We start from the raw sequence: 22573 nt of genomic DNA on the forward strand, positions 1-22573 counted from the left end.
TTAACGACCAGTGAAGTAGTAAAGCAGAAAGAAAAATATATACACATAATCTAATTTAGAAAACCCGGAATTGGATTCATACAGAAAAGTACTTATTTTCATTTTATAAATTAATGGTTTAAAATTTTGGTAAAGCTCCCGTTAGACTTCTGGTCTACGGTCAGGTATTTCTGAAATAAAAGTTGTATTAGAATCCTCAACATACCGACGTCAGCAACATGGCGGCATGAGCTCAGCCGGGACTCTCTCCCCTCCAAAGTACAACCAAAAAGAGCAGCTGCTTTCCAACCAAAAAAAAATCCGAATAACAGAAATCGTCAGAGACCCACAGCAGCCAAACGACAGAAGGAGAGCCTGCAACTGGCTTCAGAGGAGCTGGAATGGGGTAGGACAGAACTTTGCTCCCTCCCCTAGAGACTGGGATCGCTGCTGCGAGTGCAGGAAGGAGCAGGGGAGGGACTGCGCATCCAGGGATCGTCCAGGATGCCCACTGCCCATGCAGCGGAAACCCTCTAACAGGGGAAAGCTTTCACATGGGGGAACCCCAGCAAGGCAGGGCCCTGGGGAGACCAGAAAGTGAGAGCTGATCCAATACCAGTCAGCGTGAGTGAAAGTGCCCCTCCTCCCCCAACCCATGCTGGGCGCCGCCATCTTGGCTGAAGGTGCAGGGCTCAGAAAACAAGCCTCTCGACCCCCATCTAGTGGTGACAGGCTGTAATTGCAGCCGAATAATAGCATCATGTGCAAAAACCGCTCCTCTACCATCCATCAATTTATAAAAGCTCCAGTCCAAAAGGAAAAATATAAAAATACAGAAGCAGGTTCTGAGGGCCTGGAAATGAGTAAACTAAGTGAAGAGGAGTTCAGAATAGCTATCCTCAAAATATTCACTGAGGTAAAGGGAAATATAGAGAAGTCAACAAGTTCTGGAGTTACTTCACAAAAGAGATTGAAATTATAAAGAAGAATTAATTAGAAATACTAGAGATGAAAAATACAGTGGATCAGATAAAACAGAATATGGATTCCCTGAATGGCTGTGTAGACACCATAGAGGAGCAAATTAGCATAATGGAAGATAGGCTGAATTGCTCCAGACAGAGGAAGAAAGAGAACTAAGAATTAAAAAAACTGAAGAAAATCTCAGAGAAATAGCTGACTCAATGAGAAAATGCAATATAAGAATCATCGGAATTCCTGAGGGCATGGAAAAGGAAAATGGAGCAGAAAGTGTGCTCAACGAAATAATAGAAGAGAACTTCCCAAATCTAGGGATTGAGGGAGAAATGTGTGTGGAGGAAGCTTTCAGATCTCCTAGATTTGTCAATGTAAAATGACCTACTGCAAGGCACATAGTAATAAAAATGGCAAAAATGAAGGACAAAGAAAGAATACTCAGGGCAGCAAGGCAGAAGAAAATAACCTACAAAGGAACCCCCATCAGACTTTCATCGGATTTCTCTACAGAAACCTTACAAGCTAGAAGAGATTGGAGTGACATATTCAAAACTTTAAAGGATAAAAATCTTCAGCCAAGAATACTCTATCCAGCAAAAATATCCTCAGATATGAGGGAGAAATTAAATCTTTTCCACAGAAACAAAAGCAGAGGGACCTCGTAGTCACACGACCTCCACTACAAGAAATCCTCAAGAAGGCTCTCATACCTGAAAAAAGAAAAAAAGGGAGTAAGGGGTCACAAAACAGAGTAAGGAGACAATTAGATAGCATCTGAATAGGATAGCAAATATTCAACTATAGCATTAGGATAAAGGGAAGGAAATCACAAAAGCAGAGACAGTCTTATCACTCTAAGCACAAACTCACATCACAAGTTGGAATAAGAGATGAAAATAATTTAGGAGGGGAGGAGGAAAGGGACTGAAACAGTCTAGGCTAAGGAAGTAAGAGACCACCAGAAAATGGACTATGTTATACACGAGATTCTGAATACAAACTTCAGGGTAGCCACTAAACTAAAAAACAGAACAGAGACACAAAAAATAAATAAGGAAAAATCTAAGAAACCCAGCATAAGAAATTGCGGAAGTCAGTGGACAGGCTAAAACACTCAGGAAACAAAGGAAACACAGGAAAGCCGGAAAATGAGCAACAGAATGACAGCATTAAGCCCTCATGCATCAACACTCACCCTCAATGTAAACGGATTGAACGCTCCAATAAAAAGACACAGAGTGGCAAAATGGATTAAAGAACAAGATCCAACAATTTGTTGCCTGCAGGAAACACACCTCACCTCCAAGGACAAACACAGGCTCAGAGTCAAGGGGTGGAAGACAATACTCCAAGCTAATAGCAAACAAAGCAGGTGTCGCAATACTTACATCAGACAAAACAGACTTCAAGATAAGGCAGGTAAAGAGAGACACAGAGGGCCAGTATATAATGATCAAAGGGACACTTCATCAAGAAGAAATAATGCTTATAAATATCTATGCACCCAACACAGGAACACCAAAGTTCATAAAGCAACTGTTAACAAACCTAAGATAAGATATCAAAAATAACACAATAGGGGCCAGCTCTGTGGCCGAGTGGTTAAGTTCACGCGCTCCGCTGTGGTGGCCCAGGGTTTGGATCCTGGGTGTGGACATGGCACCGCTCATCAGGCCATGTTGAGGCGGTGTCCCACATCCCACAACTAGAAGGACCTGCAACTAAGATACACAACTATGTGGGGGGGGCGGGGGGGGGTTGGGGAGATAAAGCAGAAAAAAAAAAAGATTGGCAACAGTTGTTAGCCCAGGTGCCAATCTTTAAAAAAGAAAAAAAAAATAACAATAATAGGTAGGGGACCTCAACACCCCACTCACATCAATGGACAGATCATCCAGACAGAAAATCAACAAAGAAACTGGAGCTAAACAGAAAGCTAAAACAGTTGGACTTAATACACATATATAGAACACTTCATCCAAAATAGCAGAATACACATTCTTCTCAAGCACGCATGGAACATTCTCAAGGATAGACCATATGTTGGGAAACAAGGCAAGCCTCTACAAATTTAAAAAAATTGAAATAATAACAAGCATCTTCTCCGATCATAATGCTGTAAAACTAGAAATTAATTATAAGAAAAAAGCTGAGAAAGGCACAAGGATGTGGAAACTAAACAATACACTACTGAACAAGCAATGGATCACTGAAGAAATTAAGGAAGAAATAAAAAAATACCTGAAGGCAAATGAAAATGATAACATTCCATACCAACTCATATGGGATGCAGCAAAAGCTGTATTAAGAGGAAAATTCATCGGAATTCAGGCACATCTTAACAAACAAGAAAAATCCCAAATCAGCAATCTTAAACTACATCTTACTGAATTAGAGAAAGAAGAACAAACAAAGCCCAAAGTCAGCAGAAGGAGAGAAATAATCAAAATCAGAGCAGAAATAAATGCTATTGAAACAAAAAAGGCAGTAGAAAGGATCAATGAAACATAAAGCTGGTTCTTTGAGAAGATAAATAAAATTAACAAGCCCCTAGCCAGACTTACAAAGAAAAAAGAGAGAGAGCTCAAATAAACAAAATCAGAAATGAAAGGAGAAATAATAATGGACTCTGCAGAAATACAACGGATTATAAGAGAATACTACGAAAAACTATATGCCAGCAAAATGGATAACCTAGAGGAAATGGATAAATTCTTGGACTCCTACAATCTCCCAAAGCTCACTCAAGAAGAGGCAGACAATTTGAACAGACCAATCACAAGGAAAGAGATTGAAACAGCCATCAAAAGCATCCCAAAGAATAAAACCCCAGGACCACATGGCTTTCCTGGGGAATTCTACCAAACTTTCAGAGAGGATTTAATACCTATCCTTTTCAAGCTATTCCAATAAATTAGGGAGGATGGAACACTTCCTAACACATTCTATGAGGCCAACATCATGCTGATACCAAAACCTGACAAGGACACCACGAAAAAAGAGAACTACAGGCCAATATCACTGATGAACATAGATGCAAAAATTCTAAACAAAATTTTGGCAACCAGAATTCAGCAATTCATCAAAAGGATCATACATCATGATCAAGTGGGATTCATACCAAGGTCACAGGGATGGTTCAGCATCCATGTCAATCAATGTGATACACCACATCAACAAACTGAGGAATAAAAACCACATGATCATCTCAATAGATGCAGAGAAGGCATTTGACAAGATCCAACAGTCATTTATGATAAAAACTCTGAACAAAATGGGCATAGAAGGGAACTACCTCAACATAATAAAGGCCATATATGACAAACCCACAGCCAACATCATTCTTAATGGGCAAAAACGGAGCGCCATCCCACTGAGAACAGGAACAAGACAAGGATGCCCTCTATCACCACTCTTATTTAACATAGTTCTGGAGGTTCTGGCTAGAGCAATCAGGCAAGAAAAAGAAATAAAAGGAATCCAAACGGGGGAAAGAAGTGAAACTCTCACTGTTTACAGATGACATGATGCTATATATAGAAAACCCCAAAGAATCCATTGGAAAACTGTGTAGAAGTAATCAACAACTACAGCAAAGTTGCAGGGTAGAAAACCAATTTACATAAATCAGTAGCATTTCTAAACTCTAATAACAAACTAACAGAAAAAGAACTCAAGCACACAATACCATTCACAATCGCAACAAAAAGAATAAAATACCTCAGGGTGAATTTAACTAAGGAATGGAAAGACCTATACAATGAAAATTACAAGGCTTTTCTGAACGAAATGGATGATGACGTAAAGAGATGGAGAGACATTCCATGCACATGGATTGGAAGAATAAACATAGTTAAAATGTCCATTCTACCTACAGCAATCTACAGATTCAGTGCCATTCCAATCAGAATCCCAATGACATTCTTTACAGAAATAGAACAAAGAATCCTAAAATTCATATGGGGCAACAAAAGACCCCAAATTGCTAAAGCAATCCTGAGAAAGAACAACAAAGCTGGAGGCATCACAATCCCTGACTTCAAAACATACTACAAAGCTACAGGAATCAAAACAGCATGGTACTGGTACAAAAGCAGGTGCACAGATCAATGGAACAGAATTGAAAGCCCAGAAATAAGCCCACACATCTATGGACAGCTTATCTTTGACAAAGGAGCTGAGGGCCTACAATGGAGAAAAGAAAGTCTTTTCAACAAATGGTGCTGGGAAAACTGGAAAGCCACATGTAAAAGAATGAAAATTGACCATTCTTTTTCACCATTCACCAAAATAAACTCAAAATGGATTAAATACCTAAAGCTGAGACCTGAAACCATAAGGCTTCTGGAAGAAAACGTAGGCAGTACACTCTTTGATATCAGTATTAAAAAGATCTTTTTGGACCACATGTCTTCTCAGACAAGGGAAACAACAGAAAGAATAAACAAATGGGACTTCATCAGACTAAAGAGCTTCTTCAAGGCAAATGAAAACAGGATTGAAACAAAAAAACAACCCACTAACTGGGAAAAAATATTTGCAAGTAATACATCCGACAAAGGCTTAATATCCATAATATATAAAGAACTCACACAACTCAGCAACAAAAAATTAAACAACCCGATCAAAAAATGGGCAGGAGATATGAACAGACATTTCTCTAAAGAAGATATACGGATGGCCAACAGGCACATGAGAAGATGTTCATCATCGTTGATCATCAGGGAAATGCAAATCAAAACTACACTAAGATATCACCTTACACCCATTAGAATGACAAAAATAACTAAAACAATTAGTAACAAATGTTGGAGAGGTTGTGGAGAAAAAGGAAACCTCATACACTGCTGGTGGGAATGCAAACTGGTGCAGCCACTATGGAAAACAGTATGGAGATTCCTCAAAAAATTAAAAATAGAACTGCCATATGTTCCAGCTATTCCACTACTGGGTATCTATCCAGCGAGCTTGAAGTCAGCAATTCCAAAAGTCCTACGCACCCCAATGTTTATTGCAGCATTATTTACAATCGCCAAGATGTGGAAGCAACCTAAGTGCCCATCAACAGATGACTGGATAAAGAAGATGTGGTGTATATATATATATATATATATATATATATATATATATATATACACACAATGGAATACTACTCAGCCGTAAAAAAGAACTAAATCGTCCCATTTGCAACAACATGGATGGACCTTGAGAGAATTATGTTAAGTTAAATAAGCCAGATAGAAAAGGACAATCTCTGTATGAATCCACTCATATGAGGACTTTAAACCTGTGGACAAAGAGAAAAGATTAGTGGCTACTGGGGGGATGGGGAGTGGGCACAAAGGGTGAAGGGTTGCACCTACATCACGACTGACAGACAACAATGTACTACTGAAATTTCACAAGATTGTAACCTACCATTAACTCAATAAAAAATTTTAAAAAAAGGGAAAAAAATCCTCAACATACCTCTTTAAAATTACTTCTTGTGCAGCTACTACTGAATCCCCTCCCCTCTTCCAACACAGTAAGCCCACCCCCAGATACTGAGACCCAAGCACAGTAAAGAATATTTTTATTGCAGTTCAATATTCATAAATAGGTAATGCAAAATAGTGACAGCTGGATGCAATTTAATTCACAAAAGAAAAAGCTGACAACATAGAAAATCCTCTAAGTGTTGCAATGAAATATTTAAAATATGAAAGTTTTCAAGCAGAATTATTAAAGCCCTTCATTCATAAAATCCAACCAACTCCTTTCTTTCTTTTCATTTTTGTGAAATAGATCAGGAACTTTTTTCTAAGCCTGCCCTGGTCTCTCCTGAGGTATGAGGTAGAGCGGACCATTGCCAGGTTATGCTTATAACAACAGAGACTCCAGCGAATGACTACAGAGGTGTGTAAGCATTTAGAGCACACTCTTACATCACATACATCAATTGGAGACAACTCACAGCATATGTTGCACTCACTCAGGCCTAACAGGCTCTGAATAATCTCGACATCTCAGTTACGTGATGAAAATCTAACTGGCCACACATCAAGTGTACAATGAATTATTTGAAAAATTTGGGTGTTTCTTCCCGCGGGCTGTGTATGTTGATGGCATCAACACTATCTAGATTAGCATGTTTGTACCCTATTTAAAAAGATAAATATTCACCAGTAACTTCCCTCCACCTAGAATGTGTGTGTGCGTGAAGTTACATGTGTGTATATATATGTGTGTGTAGAAGTACATGTATGTTTATACATATCAGGGGGTTGACAGATCAGAATACAAATGGTTTATGACTTTAGAAAACACTGTAGTGGTGCTTTAAAAAATACTTTTTTAGGGGCTGGCCCCGTGGCCGAGTGGTTAAGTTCGCGCGCTCTGCTGCAGGCGGCCCAGTGTTTCGTTGGTTCGAATCCTGGGCGCAGACATGGCACTGCTCATCAAACCACACTGAGGCAGCGTCCCACATGCCACAACTAGAAGGACCCACAACGAAGAATATACAACTATGTACTGGGGGGCTTTGGGGAGAAAAAGGAAAAATAAAATCTTAAAAAAAAAAAATAAAATACTTTTTTAAAAACATTTTACAATGTGAATAGATTTATAAAAATTTAATTTCCACAAAGCTCAGGTTCATCTGTTATATACAGTAAAATGTGATCCACCAGAACAATGAAAAACCTGGTTAGCCTTTTCAAAGGTAAGATGGATTTTTGAGATGCTCAAACTTGACTGAATCCAAGTCAGGCAGGCAGATTACCTGTTGCATTGCTAGCTTTTGAACATTTTGTTGTTGGGATTTGAGGGGTTTTGAAACCATTGCAGGCATTTTGGTTGGCTTTATGTTTGGAGAATTAGACAATAGTTTTATCAGTTCTCAAACCAACTTTTATCGGCACTCAAACCATATTATCAAGAATCTAAACATACTGAATCCTAAAAGCATTCCTGAAAGGTACCCTAAAAAGGACCAACAGCATTTTGCACTCAGTAAAGCATACAGGCTCACACCAAGGATGTTTTGTTTGACTTTAGAATTTAAATTGATTTAGTACCTTTAAAGGGGCAGACAACAGATAAAGCCTTCCCCACCACATCCCCTGCCCTCCCTCTCCCTCTCCCATCCCCACACAAAGGCACCCGCACCCCCCGCCCTTCCCCACTCCCTAAAACACAGGAAACCCCCACCCACTCCAGGGCAGAGTCTCTGGGTTTCTACCCTCCTTCATGCACACGTGAGGGCAGACTCACTTTCTCAAAATGTACCACTAGAGGCAGGCGGTGCCTCTGTTAAACAGGTAAGGATATGGGATCAAACTACACAGAGTGGGTATCTTAGATGTTACTTGAAAACTACAAAATGAGCTCCTTACTCCCAGGGCTTGCAGAGAATTCATGTCCTTCACTGTTTCTCTGAGTTCCACTGCAGATGAGCCTGGCCATCAGGATCCCACTGTCTGCCGCCATATGATTATACAGTCAATGCCTGTGACATGAATTCGGAGTTTCCTGGGTCCAGGTTCACAATTGTTCTCAAACATATTCCATCTGTCCACGAGGCAGAGATCAACCACTGTTGTGGCACAGGATTTGAGGAAGAAAGGGCTTCTCTATATGGGACCTTCCTGATAACAGGGCTCTCTCCCATACTGCCACAAAATAAGGCTAGTTCTAGTCCCTGTATCTATCAGTGTGGATTGTGCCCCATTTGATAGGGCACTAAGAACTTGAATTTGAACCAGAGCTGAAAAACACATAAAAAGGCATATTCTAGCAGCTACTAAGGTCCAGAAAGAAGGTAGAGACAAAATGACCTAAGTAAAAAAAGTCAGGAAATTTTCCATTATATGAAATAATTCTAAGTAAAACATTCCAACATATTTACATATAGATAAGATATATTCTGAAATGCACTCTAGCTTTCTCAGAGACATGCTGAAACAAAAATATATTTCCCTTCAGTAAGACTTAAGTGCTTTTTATGTACATGGTAGAATTCTATTGAAAACAGGTTAAAAATTAAAGAACAGGTTTAATACAAATTCGTAGGGTATAGACACACTTTTTCTGTACACTGTATCAATAACTAGGACTTGAGTATCTGCTGTGTGTAAAGCATATGTCAAAGACTAGTGCTAAAGACTATGCAATGAAATCTTTTATAACGTTTAAAATCTTACGATCCACTTGAACGGCTGAAACGATGCGCGCCCTTTGACAGAAGGTTCTAGTGCAGGCTGAGGTGCTACAACTACAAGCTCTTTCAGAAGGCAGTCTGTCAGAATGCAGATGTATCTGATCTTGCGTGTGCTGACTGCAAAGGAAATAACTGGATGCCAATCCATTTTCACTCCAGACCTAGATAAAGGATGGGCTGGAAAGGAGAGGTCTGCTTTGAATTAAATTAGTGAAGTCACCGAGAAACCTGACAGGAGTTGAAGCACACACACCAGAGGGCCTGGTTTCAAGGAGACCCGTGCTAACACAGGTCTGTCCTGGGATCTGACCACTTTTCTGCTGGCAGTATTTTCTTCATGAAAACCAAAACAAGGACTCAGTAAGAAGACATAGAGGGGCCAGCCTGTGGCCAAGTGGTTAAGTCTGCGCGCTCTGCTTCGGCAGCCCAGGGTTTCACTGGTTCGTATCCTGGGCATGGACATGGCACTGCTTGTCAGGCCATGCTGAGGTGGCGTCCCACATGCCACAACTAGAAGGACCTACAACTAAAAATATGCAACTATGTACTGGGGGGCTTTGGGGAGAAAAAGGAAAAATAAAATCTTTAAAAACTTGTCCATACTTATTTGAAAAAAAAAAAAGAAGACATAGAAAAGAGACACACTGACTGTTAGCAGGAAATCCTAGCAGCGCAGGCTTCAGGCAGGTTGGCTGACACTTGTGCTCCGATTTACAGTGAGCTGGCGGTTGGAACTACAAGAGAAGAACTTTCAATGACAGATCGGCTGAAAAGTCTCCCTCACTCCTTTTGAACAAATATAAAGAATGCTTGAAATCAGCATTTTACTCACTCGTAGGCTTAAAAGTGAGTTTGATGCAGAATTAACTGATAACTCTTATGGACTTCTAAGGAAGATATTAAATTGTACCTCGGAGTTAGCTTTCTTAAATACATGGTCTTTAGGGCTACCTCACTATCAGCGACAATAACAAAACTTCTAGGGGCACCTACTAGCCACAGGTGTAACAGTTTGAGTACCAAAAAGAATACCTATAATGGACTGAAACACATTAAAACTATAAAAATTCTTGAGTCTATAATTATACCAAAAATGAGAAATCTAAAAGAACCTAATTTATCACCATCTATTAAACCAACTCCTTCCTTTGAAGTTGATAATTAAATGGATAAAAATAAAACATTTAACCTGCCTTTCCAGTAAGAAGTGTATTTAAAGATGACCGAATAGCTCAAGGTGAGGAAGTAAACGTGGAAGTAAACATCAACTAGTAAATGCAGAAGAAATGAGAGGATTGGAAAAAAAAATTCACAAACCTTAAAGAACGTACTGATTTAGGCAAGGATTATCACTAGTTGTTAAAACCCCTGGGTGAATGGCCACTGGGGAACTGGGCATTCGCTGAGTGCCAAAGGAACCCCCCCACAGATAACCACTGGTCACAAAGGAGAAGACGTAATGGGGGCTTACGCTGACACGTTAACCCAGTGATCTATCTTAGCACCGTTAATGGTAGGTCAACTAGATAGTCTGTTTTCTGATGTGGTGTGATTTGAAGCATGTGTCTCATCTGTGATATATTCCAGCAGAAAGTGTTTTATTCAAATCCATGATGCCTTTAGATATACCTTATGGATTACAAGTATTCAGGGAATAAAGGGACAAGCTAACTAAAACCTTGAGAGAGAAAGTAGACACATTCGCAAGATGAGATGCTACAGGACAACTGCCCCAGTCTCTTTAACCAGTCAATGTCATCAAAAAAGGGACTGTGCTAGATTAAGACAGACTTAAGGGACTCAAAGGGACATGACCAGATGTAGACAAACCAACTAAAAATTTGGGGACAAGTGGGGAAATTTGAATATGGTCTGAGGTAAAAATGTTCTGGAATGAGAAAGTGGAGATCGTTTGACTGAAAAAAAAATACATTACAGAATGCTATGTAGAGTATCACCTTATTTTGCTTAAAAGATGTAAATATATATGCACAGAAAAAGATCTGGAAGGATATGCATTAAGGTGTTTGCAGTAATCTTTAAGTGGTGGCAATCTAATGTTCTTATTTCCTTATTTTCGCTTGTCTATTTTTTCTCATTTTCTGCAATGCACTTACATTGCTTCTATAATAAGGTTATTTTTAAAGAAGAACTTCTAGAAAATTGTGGGTGTGCCCCCTCTGTTAGATTACTCTGATTACAGACCAAGTACAAAGGCGAGGAACCAGTACCCATCTGGTGACAGCGTATCTTATTTGTAGGTAAAGTACTTAAAGGACATAAATTCTTAAGGGCTCGGATGACAAGGTAAGACTATAAGTGGCAGAAATGTCACTGCACGATAAATGCAGGCAAGAGGCCAATTTATCTTTGAAATATTCAATTAAAAAAACACAAGTGAGATACATCTTGCTACACGTCATTCACCCTCCAAAGCAAGCCTTGAGTACTAGGATTTACCCTTAGGAAAAAACCTATTGTCTAGTATTTAGAACGTGTGAATTAGTCATCGCAGGAGAGGCTCACCCTCCCTCTGGGCCCCTCTAGGCCTCGGGAGTGGCGTTGGGCTCCGAGTCCTCCTGGGGAGGGGGAGCCGAGGCTTCCTGTTCAGCAAGCGCCTCTCGAACTTGGCTGCCTAGAACTGCATCGTGGATGCTGTGGAACAGCAGCTTCTTCAAGGCAGGGTTTTCAAAAAATCGATTTTGAGTGAGGTCATTCACAACTTGGGCTATAAAAGAAGAAAAGAAAATTAGTCCACACTCTGTCAGACTTGAACATTAAAAAAAAAGTATAACTTTCATATAGTTCAAATATTAAAATCATACAGTAAAAAGTCTGACTCCAATCTCTGTCCCCATGACATCACACGCCCAGCTGCAGGAAGCTACTTTTACTATTTTCTTGTATATTCTTTCAGTATTTCTTTATGCAAATATAAGTAAATGTCAATATATATTCTTATTTACCCCCTTTTTTTACCCAAAAGATAGCATACTATATATATTATTCTCGATTTTTTTTTTAACGATCTTTTTACTGAATTTTTTTTTTTTACCACTCCTGGTATTCTATTGTGTAGATGTACCCCAGGTTAACGGATCCCCTTTTTTGGCACTTGGGTTTTCTCCAGCTCTTTGTTTTCACAGACAGTCCTGTGATTACCCATGTCCGTGTGTCATTCTGAAGGCGTGCAGCACACTGCCGATTTGCTGGGTGACAGGTAAATGCACGTGTGCTTCTGAAAGCCACCACAGAGGCCGTCCCCTCTAGCACGCCCCCGGCGACGTCTGAGAGCCTGACCTCCCCCAGCACACCTACAGAGCGCGTGGCCAAACATGTTTGATTTTTACTATTCTGGCAGGTGAAATGTCATGTCTTTATGTAGATTTCATTTTCAAGCAGTGTTTTAACCAGAATTGAATATAAAACCAAAAGAGCAGGCAACGTATTCCAAAACCATTGCGTGGAAAAACCTGAGTGCCTTTATAGAACTATAACATGTTTATGGCAGCCATTAAATAATTACTAAAAAATATACCAGCCTAGGACAACGGTTTATTAGCTCCTCTCCTCCAGCTCCATTTCAGGAGGCCTGCCACAAGAAACCTGGTAATGTCACCACCTGCAAGTGGCTAATTTCAAAGCTAGCTTTAGAGGGATTTTTCAGAAGAGCAATTTCCGTTTTCACCAAAAACTAAAATTAAGGGAAAACGTTTCCAAATGCAGTTATTATGAAAAGGAAAACAGAACCAAAATGTTAAAACTTCTTCCCGTTCTAGAAGGGTACTCACCACTGCATCCTGCTAAATACACATAAATACCGACATCTCCATATTCCTTTACAATCTGTAATAATGTTGAAATAAAGTTTAGTTTCTCTTGACTCTTTGCCAGATGCCAGTCTCTTTCTATCAATGCGTATTTAGTGATACAAGACACTCTAGTTCGTTCACTTGAGCTACTGTGCTTCCATAATTCTGCATTTTTGAGCTAATCATTTAAAAATAATTTTGTATTTCTTTTGATTTTTATAGGGACAGTGATGATTAGGGATATCAAAGAATTCTTGTTAAATTTTATGTAGGTGTAATAAACGTATTACAGTAACGATTTTGAAAAGAGTCTTCTTATAGAGATATATACTGAAATATTTACAGACGATGTGATGCCTTGGATGAGCTTCAAAATGAGAGAAGGGGAAAGTGGGTGTGGGGAAGGAACAAGACAAGACTGACCCAAACTGGGGAATTGTTGAAGCTGAGTGAGAGTTACAGGGGGGTTCATCATAGTATGCTCTTTACTTTTGTATATTTTTGAAATTTTCCATAAGCAAAAGTTGGAAATAACACCACCAAAAAAGAATTTTAAAAGTTGAAAAGGGGGTGCCAGCCTGGTGGCGTACTGGTTAAGTTTGTGCACTGTGCTTCAGTGGCCCAGGTTCACAGGTTCAGATCCTGGGCACGGACCTACACACGTCTCATCAAGCCATGCTGTGGCAGTGTCCTACACACAAAAAGTAGAGGAAGATTGGCACAGATGTTAGCTTAGCAACAATCTTCCTCAAGCAAAAAGAGCATTGGCAACAAATGTTAGCTCAGGGCCAATCTTCCTCACCAAAAATAAAATAAAAAAAGTTGCAAAGGGACCCTAGTTCAACTCTCTGATTTTACTGACAGTGAAACTAGGCACGGAGATATTAAATGACTTGTTTAAGATGATGCTTACCCCTGCCAGAGTTTTTACACCAACAGAATCAATAAAATTGACTTGTGTAAAATCTAGAATGATGGTGTGGATATTATCTCCTGGGGGCATAAATCTTTGCAGTTCTTCGGGAAATGTGCTCTTGGTGACTACTGGGGGAAATTTTATTTCATCCTCCTCTTCTTCAGGCTTGGTGCCATCTTCTCCATCTACTGCTGCATCCTATGTCAAAAATTAAACCAAACCAGAATTCTATGAACAACTCACATTTTGGTTCTGAGAGAGATTTGCAAGGGAAAGTTAGTCCTTATATTCTCAAGCTACTGACTATACCAGATCTCTTCTAAAATATTTGCCATATCCCAGCCTTGTAATGTGACAAAAAAAGGATGTGTACATAATATTCAACTTGAGCTCAGTTTCTTTTCATCTCTTCCTCCTCTGTTTTTTTTTTTTTTATTCAATGAAATCTACTCTCCTTGGTCATCATATCCATTTTCTCCTAACTTCTAAAATAGTTCATTCACTTCAGCATGACAGACTGCAAGTTACCATAAACCTGAACAACAAATCCAGGCTTTGAGCATTTGACAAGATCCAACATCTATTAAACTGCTCGATGAAATAGGTATAGAAGGAAAGTACCTCAACATGATAAAGGCCATATATGACAAACCCACAGCCAACATCATACTCAATGGGGAAAAACTGAAAGCCAGCCCTCTGAGAAGAGGAACGAGACAAGGGTGCCCACTCTCACCACTCTTATTCAACATAGCACTGGAGGTTTTGGTCACAGCAATTAGGCAAGAAAAAGAAAAAAAAAGGAATCCAAAAAGGCAATGAAGAAGTGAAACTTCAGTGTTTGCCGATGACACGTTTTTATATATAGAAAACCCTAAAAAATCCATCAGAAAGCTATTAGAAATAATCAACAATTACAGCAAAGTTGCAGGGTACAAAATCAACTCACATAAATCAGTTGCATTTCTATACTCTAATAACGAACTAACAGAAAGAGAACTCAAGAACACAATCCCATTCACAATTGCAACAAAAAGAATAAAATGTCTTGGAATAAATTTAACCAAGGAAGTGAAAGACTTGTACAATGAAAACTACAAGACTTTTCTAAAAGAAACTGATGAAGACATAAAGAGATGGAAAGACATTCCATGCACATGGATTAGAAGAATAAACATAGTTAAAATGTCCATATTACCTAAAGCAATCTACAGATTTAATGCAATCCCAATCAGAATCCCAATGATACCCTTCATGGAAATAGAACAAAGAATCCTAAAATTCACATGGGGCAATGAGACTCTGAATTGCTAAAGCAATCCTGAGAAAAAAGAACAGAGCTGGAGGTATCACAATCCCTGACTTCAAAATATATTACAAAGCTACAGTAATCAAAACAGCATGGTACTGGTATAAAAACAGGCACACAGATCAACGGAACAGAATTGAAAGCCCAAAAATAAAACCACACATCTATGGACAGCTAATCTTCGACAAAGGAGCTGAGAACATACAATGGAAGAAGGAAAGTCTCTTCAACAAATGGTATTGGGAAAACTGGACAGCCACATGTAAAAGAATGAAAGTAGACCATTCTCTTATGCCATTCACAAAAATAAACTTAAAATGGATCAAAGACTTGAGGGTAAAACCTAAAACCGTAAGACTTCTAGAAGAAAATGTAGGTAGTACACTCTTTGACATCCGTCTTAAAAGGATCTTTTCGGATACTATGTCTTCTTGGACAAGGGAAACAATAGAAAGAATACACAAATGGGACTTATCAGACTTTTAAAGAGCTTCTACAAGGCAAGTGAAAACAGAATTGAAATGAAAGACAACCCACCAACTGGGAAAAAATATTTGCAAATCATATATCCAACAAAGGGTTAATCTCCATAGTATATAAAGAATTTGCACAACTCAACAACAAATAATTAAACAACCTGATGAAAAAATGGGCAGAGGATATGAACAGACATTTCTCCAAAGAAGATAAACAGATGGCCAATAGGTACATGAAAAGATGCTCAACATCACTGGTCATTAGGGAAATGCAAATCAAAACTACACTAAGATATCACATTACTCGAGTCAGAATAGCTATAATCACCAAGACAAAAAATAACAAATGTTGGAGAGGATGTGGAGAAAAGCAACCCCTCATACACTGTTGGTGGGAATGCAAACTGGTGCAGCCACTAAGGAGAACAGTATGGAGATTTCTCAAAAAACTAAAAAGAGAAATGCCACGTGACCCAGCCATCCCACTACTGGGTATCTATCCAAAGAACTTGAAATCAGCAATTCAAAGAGACTTATGCACCACTATGTTCATTGCAGCACTATTCACAATAGCCAAAACGTGGAAGCAACCCAAGTGCCCACCGACTGATGATTGGATAAAGAAGATGTAGTATATATATATACACAATGGAATACTACTCAGCCATGAAAAATGATAACAATGTCCCATTCACAACAACATGGGTGGACCTTGAGGGTATTATGTTAAGCAAAATAAGCCAGATAGAGAAAGACAAACACTGCATGATTCCACTCATATGTGGAAGATAAACAAACACATGGACAAAGAGAACTATTTAGTGGTTACCAGGGGGAAGGGAGGTGGGGGGCACAAAGGCTAAAGGGATGCACCTATAAGATGACTGACAAATAATAATGTACAACTGAAATTTCACAATATTGTAAACTATTATAACCTCAATTAAAAAAAAAGTGCTAATACAAAAAAACCAAAACAACCCCAAACAAACAAAAAAACCAGGCTTTGAGTTTTTTTTTTTACTATCAGCCAAATGAATCTATGACAAGGTACTAATGGTAAAACTTATTAAGGCACTGTGTTTAAAACCATGTTTCCCTGGGCTCCTATCACTACTTATTTCAGAAGCATTCTCATAACTGACCTTAGCATGTATCTTTAACATACAAAGGATACCGAGATTGTTTCTAAGCTTTCCTATTTTAGGGCCTTCCTGCCGTGTTAAACTGCACCCATGAACAAAGGCGGGGGGCACTGCAGGTCAAGAGGAAGGGAAGATGACAACGAGGAGATCACTCACCACTTTGACCACGGTTGCGTTGGCCATATTTGCATTTCCGACCTCCTTAGCATACTTCCTCATGGCCTTTCTCCTAGCTCCCATTATGTGGGCCGGGTTCACGCCAGTCTTCCAGAAGAGCAATAGACGCAAAATCACTTCTTGGCTCCCAGGGACCCACTCACATGCAGTTAATCTTCAAATCTCCCCCTCTGCCTGTTTTCTATGCCATCTTATGACCCCCCACCCTTGCTCCGCCGTTCCCCCAGATGCCCTGAACCGTTCCTCCCTCATGAAAAGAACATTAGTGCCTTCCTTACTCTTGGTCTTGATTCAAGACAACCAGAAGCTAAAGTATTAAAGAGAATTTTTAAAGCAGTATTTCTCAAACTTAGATCTCTCAGATTCTTTTATTTCAGAGACTCTGTGGGTCGATTGGAAGGTTTTCCTATATACTGGGCAGTAAGGGGTCGAGTTCTAATCATGACCGAAGAACCCACATGATCCTAAGAGTAAGAAACCTAAAATTATTTTTTTACTCTTTTTTCTTAAATTTTTTTTGAAAAGGTAATACACGCATATGATAAGAGGATGAACAGTGGCGTCGGTTGCCCAACAAAGTGAATGTACTTAAATCCATCCACTAAGTTGTACAGTTGGAAATAGTTAAAATGGTAAATTTTATGCTACGTATATTTTACCACAATAAAAAAAAAAGAGAAGGAAATAGTATAAAAGGTAAACCAAGACATTTAAGTGACCCTCGCGTCCCTGTGAATCCACAGGTCCCCTCCTCAGAGATAATCACTCAATTTCTCACGACTCACCTTTCTTTTTAATGCACTGCTATACAAATCGCTGTTTGCATAATAAATTGGGGCATTTATTTGGAATATTTTTATTCCAGGAATTTCTTTCACCTGAGAAACAAAATGTTAGTGAATTTAACACATGGGAACATTTCAGAATCAAAATTACAACTGCCTCCCTCCTCCACCTTGAAAATTAATACAGAGGTTGCTGAGGGCCGTCACTGTGTTTAGAGGAAATAACATCACTTGACTCTGTGTACTCACGCTCTGGAGGGAGGAGGAGTGAGAAAAAAGCCTTTAAAAAATGCGTCTCTCTCCATTTCTTTTAAAAGTCTTTCCTTGTTTTATTTTTATCATAACGTACAAAGAAGAAGGAAGTGAAAAATATTTAAAAAGAGAAAAAAAATGGATAGGAGAGGGGAGGCTGCTACTCAGCCTGTGAGAAGAAGAGAAACAAAGTGCACAGAGGTTTACACTGGCTGATTCATGGACCGCAGGCAGGAGTCGAAACCGACCCAAGGGACACAGAGTGAATATTTTATCAAGAGGCCTCGTGGAACTCCAGAATGTGGTGTGGAAACAAGAAATTCAGCACACGATTCTTCAGAAGGAGGAAAAAATAGCCATCCTAACACCAGTCCTATTTCCTAATACCTTATAGTGAGTCTGAGAATTTCTTCCCAAGCATAAAACAAAGCAAACACAAAACCAGTTTCAAAAGAATTTGTAAAAGCCTTTGAGGTTCCACATAAGAAAAGAACATTCAAAATGAAGGAAACTTTAAGCCATATTTTTAACCGTTAAAAATGGAGTGGTAGAATTCCACAGCCCCACACTGCCTGTGCTTTTCACGTGGTTAACGTTAGGATTTCACCATCAGGAGAAAATCATGCATATACAAACCATCCACTTAGTTTCAGTATTTTCCAAACATATAATTTAATTCCAAGAATATATATTTATCCTCATTAAAGAAAGAGGAAAAATAAATATTAGGAAGCTGAGTAATTAATGCATAGTATAAACCATAAAACTAAACCTGGATAGTAAATCAAAGTTCAGGCACTTCCCTCTGACCACTACACCTCTGTCCTTTTCACCCCTTTTTGTCCTAGGTAAAAATAATAGTTAGCTGACGACATCACATGCTTAAAAAAACGATAGAAAAAGGTCCTACCTCCTCGAATGCGTCTATGTCAATATACACATCAGTGTCAGGAAGTTGTCCAAGGACTTTGTAGCTCGGACTGAGGACAGAGAGTGAGTGTGTTAAGATCCCAGCGTGCGGAGGTGCAGCACACGACAGAACCATGAGGTTCTGCACGTTTACAGGTCACGTACGGATTTGCTAATGAATCCAGGAATACTTGATCCTGATATGGCGTCTTTTTTAAGGGCTCCACTTAATAGCACATTCCCAGTGCCATTCCAAGCCTAGACACCCCACACACCTCCCAAACACATACACAACACACACACACACACCCCACATACACCTCGCACCACACAGACCCCCTGCCACTACACACACCATACACATCACACACACAATCTGATCAGGACAAAAGACTCGGGCATTTAAAGATGGAGGCCAAAATGAAGTGCACAGAGTTCGTCATGCCAGGGACACGTGTGACTCAGTTCTCAGGCCACTCAGTAGACAGAAGTGTCTTCCTGCTCTAATTCTAAAGTAGGAGAAGACACCTTAATTTTGTTTGTACTAAGAGTCTCTGACTCATGGCGGGGGGTCATCAGCTGAAGGTGTGGGGAGAAAACAGAACTCTCAAATTAGCACAGAAATTTTCTTAAGTTTGGTTTGAATAGGTTTTAAATATTATTTTTTGAAAGCCCAAATTCCTAACTCTTTTTACAGGACAGTCTGGCTCAAATTAGATACTGTAATGATGACAGATACTGCTTCTTGGGCACCTATTACTCTATTATATCCTATGAACGGCCCTACTGGCTTTCTTGTGCCATCGTGTGGATGAGAAACTGAGGCCCAGTGGGGTTAGGTGAGTTGTTCAAGGTCAGAGAGCTTGGCAGAGCCAGAATACGGCTCTGGGTCTTGGATTTGACATTCCATGGACTTGCCACCGTGCCCTGGTGCTTCTCAGCATGTGTGTGCAGGCGCTTTGTGGGTTAGAATACATAGTACAAACGTTCGCTGTTTTTCTGGGTGGATTCCCTCAACGGGCATTCAGAGAACACACACTATGTGCCTGGTACTGGGCTCTGGGAACATCGCCTCCACAACCGAGATGCTCACAGTCAGGTAGCGTCTGTGACAAACACACCACCAATGACTGATACTGTAGATAAAAGGCAAGGTTCTCAGTTGAGTTCTCAATGATGAGGAAACCTATAAGAGCACTGAAATGTTGTCTACAGGTTGCAGTCTAGTGCGGGGAGCGGGGCGTGAGGGACGAACACAAGCATCAGGCAAGTACACAAATAACGGGGAGACACGTGAGGTGCTGGGGGAGGACTGAGCACTGTGGCAAGTGCACAGGGAAGCTGGGCCTCAAAGTATGCGGATTCCAGCAGGCAGATGAGGAATGGGCCTTCCTGACCACCCTGAGTGCTCAGGAACCCCATTTCTTCAGCTCTGAACACTACTGCTCCCAGCGAAGGCCAGCGACTTATTTCTTCCCTAAGGAAGGCTCTTTCTATGAACTCCCATGCAGCTTTATTTGGGCATTTGTTATGCTTATCATCACATTGTGCCTTGCTCACACACCTACTGAAGCACTCATAACCACGTATTCCAGTTTCCTGAAGATGGATTATGAAAGGCTGACAAAGAGTCAGCTTCTGGATTCACAAAAACTCATATGTAAATCATTGCCCACCACATACTGTGTGATCTCGGGTAAGTGTCTCAACCTCTCTAGGCCTCGGTTTCCACATTTGACAAATGGGGATGCTATCCATGAGGATGTAGCCGTGAGGAAGAAATGACATGAAGCATGGATCTTTGTGCAGAGCTGGGCACATAACCAACTACAATAATTTAGTGTCCCCATTACTTCACTATCATGAGTAGCATCATTGTCGTTATACACGTCTGTCATCCTTAGGAGAATGCAACCTTTTTGAAGGAAAGGACCATGTCTTATTTATTGCAATATCCCTAGAGTCTAGCATTTCCCTGAGAACATACTGGTCCCTCAAAAAACATTCCTTCAATGGAGATTATAAATATTTTAATGTCTTTCATAACAGTGACCAAACGGTGAGCTCTGTGGGGGCAGCAGCTGAGTTTCCGCCATATTTCTAGCAGCCTCAGTGCCCCCATGGATGTCGCTGAATGAACTGGCTGTCCTTTAACTGTGTGTGCCGTAAGGGGATCTGGGCATTTGGAAAACAAGCCAAAGTCATCTCTGGACAGTGTGCCCTAATTACAGAAAAAGACGCCACGTGAAAATAAACACCGGAGCACTGGTCTCCCAAACCCTAGCCTACAAAGACCCAGCAAAATCACCAACAAGGGACAGAACATACAAAATGAACTTTAGTTAATTATTTGAGGGAATAAGAGAAGTAAAGCATTTTTTAAAAAACTTGCTCAACTTCAAAATTTATGACAGGAAACCATAAAATCCTATTAAGTAAAAAAAAAAAGCAAACGAAAAACAAAGAAAACAAAAAAGTAAAAAAAAATTCAAGTTCTATACCGTGGCTTGTTACAGGATATAGACAGGGTTTATCTAACTCATGATGCTCACCAAAGCTCTGAGATGAAGAACTCTTGCATGTACTCATACAGTTCTATATAAAAACGGGGGGAACTTCTTTTACATAAATATGGGCAACAGTGTTAGAGTTTGTTATTAAAAGCAGTTTAATTCTCATCTTGACTTTAGATCCCACATGTTGTTAACACTTCCCTCAATTCATTTTTGATGAGGGAAATGCTCACTTCCTACTCTGGAGAGCGGGGAGCACCCCACCATTTTGAAGATAAAGGTCAACATTCCCATCCAGTAACCTTTCAACACACCACCATCAAAACTTTAAGAAGCACCATGAGATCTGCAACTATAGGAAAAACCAGACTAACCTCATTTTCATTCCCCCTTGTGTTAAATTTGTTGGTGGACAGCACGTGTGAGACACTGTGCTAAGCCCTTTGTATGCATTATTCTCATTTGAACCTTACTGCAACTCTTTGAGGTAACAAGTATTAGTCCCATTTCACAGATGCAGAGACTGAGGCTCTGAGAGGTTATGTAAAGTCACAGAGCTTATAGAGCGGGCAGCCAGGACTTGAGCCCAGGGTTGTCTGAAAGTCAGGCTCTGTCTATAGAAACACGTTTCCTTTTTGTTCTTTATGATGATTTCTTTTATTTTTTACCACGAACACGGTATTTTTTTTAAAGTTATTTTATACCTTCCCCAGTGGGCTCAGCTTCCTACTAGGGAGAAGAGATGACAGGCAATCACAGTTCAGGGTGGAGGAAGGGAAAACTGAAGACCTGCATGTGATACATTGGCGTCAGAGTCTGCTCCGTGTCATCAAAAGCCATGTCATCACCCAGCGCCAAAGCAAAGTGCAAGAACACCCAGTTCATTCAGAAGAGAGTACATAAGCCAGCGTGCCACTGGGCCCAGAATGGTACGAACAATGGTGGAAATCAGGCTCTTTTAAGAGAATCACTAATGGAAGTATAAATGGTGACAGAGTTGAGCATCTGGCAAGATTATAGTGAGTTTTTTATTTGCCATTTCATTTATTTAGTCAACAGGCTCCATGAGTCTTCGGCTCCCTCTCATGCTGATCAGAAATAACCAAAGGGCTCTATTTTTCC

The 22573-nt window shown here is 39.9% G+C and overlaps 1 protein-coding gene across 3 annotated transcripts in view; it reads right to left on the reverse strand.

The window, feature by feature from the left end:
• Positions 1-10729: 10729 nt before the first annotated feature.
• The window catches only part of SLC26A5 (solute carrier family 26 member 5), a 48895-nt gene continuing 37051 nt past the window's right edge, over positions 10730-22573 (reverse strand). For 2 of the 3 annotated variants that reach the window (XM_070617053.1, XM_070617052.1), the window contains 6 exons: positions 18940-19009; positions 17778-17870; positions 16972-17079; positions 13883-14083; positions 12949-13003; positions 10730-11885 (listed from right to left, as the gene is read on the reverse strand). In XM_070617053.1, the coding sequence (XP_070473154.1) occupies positions 11701-11885; positions 12949-13003; positions 13883-14083; positions 16972-17079; positions 17778-17870; positions 18940-19009 (712 nt within the window). In that variant the 3' untranslated portion in view covers positions 10730-11700. The remainder of the gene's footprint in view (positions 11886-12948; positions 13004-13882; positions 14084-16971; positions 17080-17777; positions 17871-18939; positions 19010-22573) is intronic. The other variant, XM_070617054.1, reaches the window with a different exon arrangement.

Source organism: Equus przewalskii, chromosome 4 (assembly GCF_037783145.1).
Source record: "Equus przewalskii isolate Varuska chromosome 4, EquPr2, whole genome shotgun sequence".
Classification (NCBI taxonomy): Eukaryota; Metazoa; Chordata; class Mammalia; order Perissodactyla; family Equidae; genus Equus; species Equus przewalskii.